The sequence below is a fragment of the Scatophagus argus genome, chromosome 11 (assembly GCF_020382885.2).
Source record: "Scatophagus argus isolate fScaArg1 chromosome 11, fScaArg1.pri, whole genome shotgun sequence".
NCBI lineage: Eukaryota > Metazoa > Chordata > Actinopteri > Scatophagidae > Scatophagus > Scatophagus argus.
In genome coordinates this window covers 4,649,422-4,660,893 of record NC_058503.1, presented here as the reverse complement: position 1 = coordinate 4,660,893, position 11,472 = coordinate 4,649,422, and the positions used below count along the sequence as shown (strand labels likewise).

The following is an 11,472-nucleotide window of genomic DNA, read 5'->3' as shown; positions in this document are numbered from 1 at the left end:
AAACCACCAACCAGGTATACTGAGCTAAAAATACCAGCTCCACTCCTGCTTACATCAACCACCAGGTCCCAGAGGACACAGTGAGACAACTGCACCATGATTGATGGTCTGCAGACAATATTTCAGACACTTCTGGCACAGTTTGCTCCTTGCAAAGTATTCCTGTTGTTATCTGATGACAGCAACATCAATCCAGTTTAACAGCTGGTTGTTATTTGCCATGAACATTATATATGAGGCACAGTATGTGAAAATGTTTTATGGTGTGTTTCAGGTGGTAAACTGTATAGTTTCCCACATATTGGGATACGTTCAGACCCTTCCTTCCCTAGACATTTCAGATGAAAATAAGCAGCCCATTCTCAAGCTAAAACAGGAAATGACAGAGCATAAGTATTATTGTGTTCTGTAAGTAAGTGATACATTACACCATGACTAGATATTTCTGCTCCAGTTTGCAACCTCACTCTTTCCTCTGCGTCACTTACAGGTAACTGAAGGCAAACAGGAGGTGTTGGGGTGTCTCGGAGTCGTCTGGCAAAAGACAGATGTTGCTGCAAGAGGCAGACTACACACCAGTTATTTAACAGCACATATATGAGAAAAGTTAAATGAAAATAAAGCTCTTCCTGCAGCTACTCTGACACACATTCTTCCTGTCATTCTCCACTGAATCCAGCCAGTTTGATGGAACACAAACTCCAAAATACAGTCTTGTAAAGGCTTGTAAACTTGTCAGTTTAGAGGTTAAAATTTTATGATATATGTTCACATTATGCAACAAAGATAAGTTTGGTTTGCATCACCCAAACCGCTGAGCCACCTGCCTCCCTGAAGAACATCAGACCAGTGGAGCCACATTAGTAAACAGCTTGTATATCTTAATGCCATGTGCCAAAAATGAGATACACCAGTGTACTAATCTGAAGGTTTTATATTTCTGCTGGTTTTGAAATCCCAACATGTATTTTCAAAATGTATGACTCAACCATGACTGATGATGCTCTGTTTCTTTTTGAACTGTGTGCTGACTGCTTTCAGGAAAGATTATAAATTAAAGTTAGAGAAACAAGTACAAAGCCACATTTGTTTCTTGAGTAAGTAAATTTCACTCACAAAGTTTTCTTGCAGTAAATATGCATATCAGGTTCGCACTCATAACTCAAAGGACTTAAACAAACCTTTCTGGGATGCTTCAGTCTGCAGTCAGAGGGGAATTGCACAGGGTTCCTTCAAGAATTCCTCCATAAATTATTTCATGAACCTCACCAAGAAATGTGTAAACCTATTCAACCACACTTCTAGGGTATCTCCAAAGTTAAGAAAGGCTTTAAAGTGTTTAAAATGATTTTTAAATATTCATTCAATATTTTTGCAGAACACTGAATGAAATGGCAATGTGAAAACACTAGAGAGAAGTTCACCCGAATCTGGAGCTCCCCTCTGGTTTACAGGGCTTTATAGAGAGATTAAGATCATTTTAAACTGTTCCATCTGCAACTGTACTCTTTTGTTTCATGCTCACCGCTCTCAAAAAGGTCTATAAACCCAGTGTACACTGCTCATAATCAAATGTCAGTCAGACACAGTTAGCAAACAGATGGTAAACCCAGTGGGGCATTTAAAGATCCAGATATTTCCCTCAAGAATTGTAATTGTATTTGCAAATGTTGGAACAAGCTGGTGAAGAGTGTGTAAATTATACATGCACAGATTTTTTTTTTTTTTTACAAAGTGTCTAAGGCAGTATCTGACACCCTTCATGCACCATCATTTTTATGTCATTCCAGATATATGGATTTAAAAAAAGTCATTATTCTAGTTCATTATTATGCTGTATTAATCATAGCAATGTTTTTCATTGATATATTGAATAGGCTTTTTTTCATTTTTAAGCTGTCATACTGTCAGCTGCCTTAAAAAATTGAGCATAACATACACTATATAGACAAAAGTATCCAGACACACATTTTTATACTTCCAGTGAAGGGAAATCTTAATGCTTCAGCATACCAAAACCTTTTGGACAATGCTATGCTTCCAACTTTGTAGCATCAGTTGGTTGAAGGCCCTTTTCTATTCCAGCATGACTGTGCCCCAGTGCACAAAGCAAAGTCCATAAAGACATGGCTGGATGAGTTTGGTGTGGAAGAACTTGACTGGTCCACACAGAACGCTGACCTCAACCCCATCCAACACCTTTGGGATGAACTGGAATAGGGATTGCAAACCTGACCTTTTCATCAGTGTAACTTCCAGGGGAGCACTGACGTCACAGTTGCAGTATCAGGTGCTGCATTCATGCTTACCCATGCTAACTTGCTACTCAGATTCTTTAAGAAGTCCTTCAAAGAATCTAAATCTGTGAAGCAGTTGCGATAAATGTTCAACTCCTTGACTTATGTGTGCCTGAACAAATCTCTTCCTCTGTATCCCTGCAAATATATACTGCAAATACTGTTTTCACTCTTCAAGTAGCCACCACACTAAAGAACAAATTCAGCTTGATCTGCAAAGTACTTTCACAAGAGCGACATTTATTAAAATCAATGATATTTTGTCCTCATGAGCACTGGACATCAGATGTACACAAATATACAAATGGTGCGTTTTGTAGCAAATATACTTTCTATAGAGACAGCAGCAGCAAAATTGGCATGTACAAAAATACACATTTGATTTTCTCACACAACTCAACATACCAAAGAAACAAGATGTTATATTTATATATAATTATATATTTCTGTATCATAAATATGTAGAACTATACAGGTTGGACACATTTCACTGTAATGGTAATAACAACATTAATAATACATGATAAAGTACTTTTTGAGACCATTTAAATGGAAACACTTAACGTGACAATGGCCTTATTCCAGTGTGTGGTCCTGTGGAAAAAGTGATGTTAAGGTCGTAAGAACACTGTGGTAATACTCATGAAAACTGCTCTCACACTGTGCTAAGAATATATTATCAGTGAGTTTTCTTTAATTATTCAAAATTAATTCAAATTAATTAAAACACAGTGAAAAAAGGTCATTTATTGTTAAGTGTCACCAAAGAAATCAGTACTGCAATCGTGGCAACACTGGAACTTATTATGGACAACAATGATGCATTGAACGCACAGACACACACACACACACACACACACACACACACACACACACACACACACACAAACACCAGGCTGTGTCCTTGTCATTCTTGCGAGAATGAGGGGGTTTCTTGGTGAGAGTAATGAAGTACTCTGAAAGCAAGCCTGAAGAAGTTTTCTCCCTCAATGGCACAGGTTTTCTCACATTCCTGCTCAGGACACACTGTCAATGATCAAATCATATTCAGCAACATTCTGACCTTCTTTCACACACATGCACCTCGATGGATTTTCCTTCTTCCTCCCACCTCCCCTCCTTCCCAGGTCACAGCAATATAAACCAGAGCTACAGAGGACAACACCGTGTGCTGTGTGTCTGGAAACTCGACTCATATGAATAAATACCAGCACTATTGATTCACTGATTCAATCAAATTTCACTTTCTGGGGAAAAATACTTCACTTTACAGATGAACTTTTTCATAAAAGGTACAAAAGCCATTAAAATAATCTAAGGTGTTCTGTTTTCTCAAGGAATAAGTATGTACAGCAGCCCATCTTCCCTAAAACACAAGAGCAAACAACACAGGTGTTGTGGATAAAGCCAAAGACATGTTCATAGTATTTGCATGAAGACACAGCAGTCAGTGTGAACAAATTGATGTCGTTCATTGTGCCAAAACTTGTACCACCTGAAAAATTGCTACCTTGGTGCATTTCTTTCTGCACAAGCCAACTGCAAGGAGTATGACAGTATACAGTAAAAGTTGCAAATTCATGCAGTTTTGGAGAAATTTCTGCTCTTCCCAGGTAAAAACTGACTAGAAAAATCAGTGGCCTAGTCTTAATTTTCCATCAGTCTTTATAGATTTTCTTCTGGCTTGAGAAATGATAAAAATAAACTTTCATTCTATAAGCTTCCAGGGAATGAGACAAAAGGCTGCTTTGCCTTCCTCCTCCTTACTTTGTATGTCCAAGTGCTGAAGCTGTGATACATTCCGAAGGCAAAATAAGGACAAAAATATTTTTCAGAGGAACAAGATTATGGCACGAGAACTTTAATGCTGACTAATGCTTGTTTCCAGATGCAGATGTTTTATTAAACTCCATCTTCTCTGTAAAGAGTTTATTTAATCAATAATCACTACTCAACAAATAATTTTCTAGGGTCCCAAATGTGATCATCAGTGTAAAGTAAATGAAAGCACTTTTAAACTTCTTTTGTAGAATATTTTGGGCTATCACTAACAGCGCCACTGTGAGCAGGTTTGAAGGATTTCTGTACCTTTTAAAGAAAATGTACCATTTCAGTAACTTGCAACACCTTTTTGTATCAGGCTGACTACTGCTGCCCGGAGGCCATAGGGTTATATGGAGGAACATTATGACATCAAAAATGAAGACGGTTTTACACAAGTCATCATATCAGATTAAGAAAACAATCTCTCTTACACAGTTCTGTACAAAGTTCTTATTTACACATATGACTCTTCTGCAAAAAAAAGCTGGTCAAACTCGTCCACTCGTGGGTCACTGCACCTCCTGCTTTGCCATTCTCTCTTCCCCTGCACAATAGCCAGTGCCACCTCCTGACTATTCCTCATGCAGGAATCTTCATCCTCCTGACCCTGGGAGGAAAAGTAGTCCCTTACAGCCCGGGTGGCAGATGGAGACAGGCAGAAGCGTGGCTGGCTGTGATTGGGCTCCACCTCTGACACTCTTAGGCCACCATCTTTATGCTGACCTTTCGAATAGTGAGGTCTGTCCAGGGTGAGACTGGAGGAAGGGTTTAAGTCGGCACTGACCTTGGAAGGTTCAGATGCTCGACGGGGAAGGGCAAGGGTCCTTGTCCCTTTGTGTCCTTCCATGGCTGGAGTTAGAGAGTGGGACTTTTGCCTCTGGAGTACCAGAGTGGTGGCACTCTGCCCGTAGAAAACCCCCTGTGGGGGCTGCGCACACTCATTTCTAGTGGGCCTCTGTGTGACCTCACATCCTGTTTGTGGTTTGGGTTTGTTAGGGGAAGCGGAGATTGGGGATCTGTAGGTGGAGGTCTGGTCGTGAAGCTGCCTGAGCTCTCTGACCGTCAGAGGTTTATCTGTTCCTCTATAAAACGGACAGCGGCTGTGCTGCAGCTGCAGCAGAGCCTGCTGGTAGGATGGAGGGCTGCTTGATCTCCGTTGGCAGTTTCGATTTGTTACCACGGCCCCCTGGGCACTGGTGGAGTAGCCATTACAGGTTTGGTGAATCTTCCCATTTACAACAGGTGTGTCCTCCTCTTTGTGTCTATTATCCTGCTGCCTTAGTGACAAAGGGCGTTCCTTCTTGAGCCACGTGTTAGGGTGGAGGCCATGAGTGTGTGAGGGGGTTTGGCTGGTTCGAGGGGGCAGGATGGGCTGTGGCCAATGAGGCGGGGCTTCCCTCTGTGGAGGGGAGTCCCTGGGTGACAGCCGAGGCCGCCCAGGAATGAGAGGGGAGAGAGGAGCAGGCTCAGCCAATGGAATCGCCCCATTGGTGGTGTAGTCAGTAGAGTACTGTGAGAAGGCGGAGTCCAAAGAGCTGAGGGAGGAGCCTGTGGGAGAGGTTGCCGGGGATGATAGACTGGAACAGCTGGCATCCAGTCGCAAAGGAGGTGGAGGGGCATGCTTCACTTTCCTTCGACCACCATTACAGACTTTAGCTCCTGTCTTTTCACATCTATCCTCTTCCTCCTCCTTCAGCTGCAACCCACTCAACCCCTGTTCCAGAAACACCTCATCCTCCTCCCCCTCCCCTTCCATGGCAGCATCATAACTCGCCTTCCTAACTGGTAGGCAGTGGTTATCGGCTTGAACACTCACTGTACCCGAGGGTGTTGTGCTTGCCAGGGCCAAGGCGGGCTCCGAACTCCTCCTTAGCCTCCTGGGACCCTGTGATGGGCCGTTGGCCTGGCGGGCTCGGGGCTGTCGAACCGCTGGGCTGAACCTCCTGGGTCTGGCCAAGGGGGGGAGCTGCAGTAGGAGGTCAGCCTCAGGGTCGGGATCAGGGTCACAATCACTGAGAGTGATAACAGAGTCACGGCTGCGGCTGTCCGGCTTGTCTTTATCACGGAGGGGCAGTTGTTCCTGGTAGGGAGACTCCGGGTCGTCATTCAGCTCATTCTCCAAACTGTCATAGGATGAGTCGTTCATCTGGAATGATGAAACATCTGGGAAGAGAAAGATAGAGACAGGCTTACTTTACCATTTGCATTTCCTATAATGGTAAAGCAGTCTTTAAAATTATACAGCTTCTGCAGCTATCTCCGTTTTGGGAGTTCCTTTCAAACAAGCATATTTCTTCATACTAGCTAAGAGAACTAGTTGAAGCAGGGCAACCTATTAACCACCTACACCAACAAAAACCACAACTACATTATTCATATTTTGTCGTTCTCTTATGGTACAAACTTCATCCTTACAAAGGTGAGAGCAGTCTGAGAGAAACTATCTTGAACCTTAACTAAATGAACAAAGCCACAGTTCACTGCTGGAGACGAGAAGAACAAGGGACAAAGGGTCGTCCCACCGTGTGCTCCTTGACCTTTCGTGGTTATTTATAGCATCAGAAAGAAAGTTAGTGGTATTTATGAATGAGGAGATTCAGTGGTGCATTAATCAGCACCTGTGACCCTGGCAATCACTGAAATTGCTGCAGGTCGCTCTGCTGACCCCAATCAACAGACCTGAAAGAACTACACACACACACACACACACACAAACATGCAGTCTGAAACCACCTTGTTACAATATTTTGAGGTGCAACACACTGAAGACAGTGAACAAGCACTTTCAGACAACAAGAAGGAGCTGTTCTTTGGCTACACACACACACAAACACACACTTTGACCTTGATCATGACCCACATTAACTCTGACTAGTCCTCAATGTTGTCTTTGTCTCCTTTTCTTCATAACCCAACATTTTCAACATGGGTCAGTGACAGTTATTTTTTTTTCATCTATTCACATGTTCTTCTCTCCTCTACTGACGTTCAGTTCTTACCTGATCCGTGGTCACTGCTGCTGCTCTTCTGACTGAAGCTTCTGAACAGCGAAGTGACGTCCTCTCCCAGGACGCTGCAGCATTTCTCTATGAGGAAGCGAACCAGCTCACACACCTGCAGGCAGAAGCACCACCTGGTTAGAGCATGACCATTTAGACTTTTCTTTCTCCTCTGCAGCTGGTAACCATTCGTTTTCACTGTTTTACAGTTTGATGAGGCTGTAATTCTTTTACTGTTTATGCAGAGCTTCATTTGCTGAGGTAATTCCTTAGGGAGCCAACCAAGGTTCAGCAGTAACTTAGCAAGTTCTTTCCAAGCGTCTACATGTGGAGCACACACGTACACAAATCAATACATTCACACTGCCTGGTGAAAATTTTGACACTGATTAAATGGTGATCTGCTAAAACACTGCAGATAAAACTGGAGTGCAGTTGCAAGTTGTACTGCTACTACTATTGCCAGCCTCATTCTGTGAAATCATGACCCAAATATCTGGATGATATCAGTTCAAAACAGCTGCCCAAAGCTTGTTCTTTGTCTGCTTCCCATATTATCATTCCGAGAAAAGTTTGATTTCATTTGTTTGCGCTAATGTCGATCTTCCAGCTACAAGACTATTTGCATTCCACACTAACCAAGAAAACATCACACTCCTCCCCAGTCCTGGATAATGTCCTGATAATAAGATATGACATCATTGGTCTTGATTATCATTAAATCAAATGCATGTTGAATGACCAAGAAAGACAAATTCAGTGTTTTAGACAGTAACATAACATTTTATGTCTTCCAAGATAATCCATATTACTACATTCTTCATCATATTTACGAACTAATGCTAAAAATCCCAACTCCAAAGGCCATAGGGAATTAGACATTCTGCAAAGGGCTTCCAATGCAAAATGCTGTTTTCCACAACCAGTTAAAGTTATGAAACATGCCAACAGTGTCAGTGGTTTTGGGGAATTATCGGCCCACTTGGAATCTGTCCTCAAACAAATCACAGTCCTTGGCTGAAACGGCTGCCTTTTAAATTAAGCAGACAAAATTTACTAAACACGCATGACGTTCTTTGACACAAATGGTCGGCTAACACCAGGGCCACTCAGAGACACTGGAGTCATATCCTCCCCGACTTGCGGAAAGTTTCCACTCAAATCTGCCTGTTATGTTTATAAATGAGTTGTTTTTCCTGCTGTGGCTCTGCCTCTGTGACACCATGGAAAACACAGCTGAGGCAAACACACACAGGGCCTCCCTGTTTGTTTGTTTGTTGGGCCAGATGTTGTCTGTTCATATGTCTGTATGGTGTCCATATGTGTTGCATGACGCAGTGTTCAGAGCTGGAGCGTGTCTGCAAAACCAGGCTACACTGTAGAGTACTGTTTTGAGTTATTATTAAGCTGAGAAAAAAAAGATATTTGGGTACAAAGCAAAGTCACTAAAATGCAAGGTCAGAGACCAAAGAGATGAGTAGCTTTTAGCAGATTTTTCAATTTGGCTTTGAAGCTTTTGATATAACTGCAACCATTTATGTCGCCTGGTAGGCTATTCCAGACGCTGTTTGTCAAAAAGGGCACAGCACCATCTCTGAAAGAACAGGTTATTGAGGATTTTACAGCATTCCCCAAAGGAAAGAAAAGCAATGGAAACTTTACCTGACAGATGATGGGGTGATGAGAGATGTGTTTTCAAAGTTATGTAACTTCATAAATTCCACAGTAGTTTCATTCTAGCAATCAGGGACATTTAATCCCTCACAATTGTTACCAGAGAGCAAATGCAACATTAACCTTTTGTTTTCATCTCCTGCATGTGTACATGTGCCTCTCTTCAGATACCACATGCGCTAATGACTGCTGTATGAAAGCCCAGAGGCCACATTTTGCTTGGATTATGGGTAATTCTCAGGCCTGCAGTCCATAACCTGCAGTGACATTTACACTTATGCAACAGGAACACATGAATGCACAAACGTATTATCTATCTGCGATCCTTCCTCACTGCCACTCGCAAGCACGATGTTTATTTCTACACTGTGGCATTGCTGCTTCATTTATGCACAAGATCTGACTACTTCTTCCACCTCTCAGTATGGCAGACACTACTAAAGACTGCATGTAGATTACCCACAGCTATGCACACCTTACAACATCATTTTGGCTAGCCGATCAGGTGAGATATCTTTACTTTTCGATACTGTTACTACTACTACTACTACTGTGGCATATTGGCTGCTATCAGTGCATAATGGCATTCCACTGTGACATTTCCGAAGAACAGCAAACACTGACAGGCATTTTCACTGACGATTCAGTGGAAAGTATGTGTTTATTAACAGAGAACAGCATGCAATCGGTGGTGCAGATTACCCAATCAATCGGTCAGCTGTGTACCTTCACAGCTTCACAGATTTGACAATTTACATGTCAAACTTCTGCACATCTCAGCTAGCACAGGGTTAAATTTGGCTGGCAGGTGAAGCTGTTCTTGATGTTCAGGTTACATGTAACTATTGTTAACTGCTTTTTAATGACTACATTTCAGGCAGCCCATTTGGACCCAAATCCACAGTTACACAGTTTCAGAGAAAACTGTGGATTTGGATAGAAAGTGTGAATGTCTCTTTTGTTACAATATATCCCCCAAATCACTTCATGTGTGCTCCGTCGAACAGTGTAAAAATGTTAAAAAAAGAAAAAATAAAAGAAAGAAACTCCGAACCCTCCAATCACAGTCCTGTATGCCCCCCCCCCCTGTACTTCCCTCTCTTGATTCACTCCTTTCTTTCTTCTCTGCCACTCTCTCTTTCACATGGCCTTTCTGCAACCCTTCAATCACTCAGTCAGCATTCTTTACTGTCACTCAGAGGGCTGCTACGTGATACAGAGCACTGTTAGAAAGAGCCTGTGGGCAGGCAGGATCACTACTCTATCAGCAGCCCATTCAGAGCTGCTGCTTCTTCTTTAAGTCGGTAGGATGTTATCTTAACCTCTCTCTCAACAATCGTAAAAACAGGAAAAAATCTGCAGTATGACTTCAGGTTGACAGTAGAGTTTCTCTAATGGCTGCCACAGTAAACTGTACAGCTGCAGGATCCATGAAGCTACTGCAGTATCTGCACATGTGTGTGGGTGAATTGACGGATGTCACAGCTGTGTGTTAGTGGGTCATTTCTGAGTATTTCTGAGGTCATCAGTCAGCAGTTTGCAAAGACACATCTATTGAGTTGCCTCCCTATCACTTCTCTGTTTGTTTCTCTATTGGATACTGTTATTGTAATGTGGAAAAATCCCTGTAAATAAAAAGCACAACAAAGCAGAATTAAAGTTTGGTCCACATTTCAAGAAATAAGCTTTAGGGAAAAACAACATTCTTCCGAATGATTTGTTTTCTCTCCATCTTAAGTAATACACAAACTAAGGCTGTATTTACCTCAGAAACTCTGAAACGGCTGCATTTAGCCAAAAACATTTAAATTATATACTGCATGAAAGAGACAGGCTCACAGAGACTGAACGAATTTGGCCAAAACTGAATGCTCACGTGTCTCCAGACAAGGTTGGAAAATAGCCATTACACGGCCAGGGGCCCACGCTAGTTTAAATTGGACCCTGGCTCTGGCCACAAGGAGGGAAATGTCGAAATCTTACTTTGTTATTTTTTAGATTTTTTTTTCTTCCTAGAACAGGCCGTCTGTGCTCAGGCTGCACACACAAACACGCAGTGTGTGAGAGGGAAAGTGTTATCAGGGGAGCATTTGTGAAAGAGATATTTAGGTATTTGTGGGTGTTGAGGGTATTTATGCTGACAAGTGAGTGAGTGTGTGTGTGTGTGTGTGTGTGTGTGTGTGTGTGTGTGTGTATTTCAGCAACACAATTTTCCGCTAAAACACACACTTGGCCTCAGGATTCTGTAGGAAATTCTTTGCATGTTTTCTCAATGAACCTCAACCACCGCAAGTATACACGCATACTCACACACACACGCACATTTGAAAAGATAAGCAAACCAGCCACCCACAGAGATTGTGTGTAACTGTGACTTTAAAAACAGACCACAAATCAAAAAGCTTTGTATGTTTTATGTCTTAGTGACTACACAATGGACTCTGGTGGGCGAAGGGGCTTCCTCTGTGGGCTCTGCCCACAGCCGGTGCAGGGGAACAAAGTCATTTCAGGTTAGCTTGGCTGGCCAAGATATGAGGGAGAAAGAGTGAGCAACGATGCTACAGTGTTGAGCAAATATAAATGCATACATAATAATACATGAGAGGATTACTGATTACATTACTGAAAACTGTTTATTTTCAGTCATATTTATTTTTGATTCGTCTGTAATAGGCAAA

The 11,472-nt window shown here is 42.2% G+C and overlaps 1 protein-coding gene across 1 annotated transcript in view; it reads right to left on the bottom strand.

Moving 5' to 3' along the window:
- Window positions 1-2,517: 2,517 nt before the first annotated feature.
- Window positions 2,518-11,472, bottom strand: part of arhgap20 (Rho GTPase activating protein 20) — a 30,969-nt gene continuing 22,014 nt past the window's right edge. The window contains exons 14-15 of the mRNA XM_046404332.1: window positions 7,121-7,235; window positions 2,518-6,284 (exon numbers count right to left, since the gene is read on the bottom strand). Coding sequence (XP_046260288.1) covers window positions 4,576-6,284; window positions 7,121-7,235 — 1,824 coding nt within the window. The 3' untranslated portion in view covers window positions 2,518-4,575. The remainder of the gene's footprint in view (window positions 6,285-7,120; window positions 7,236-11,472) is intronic.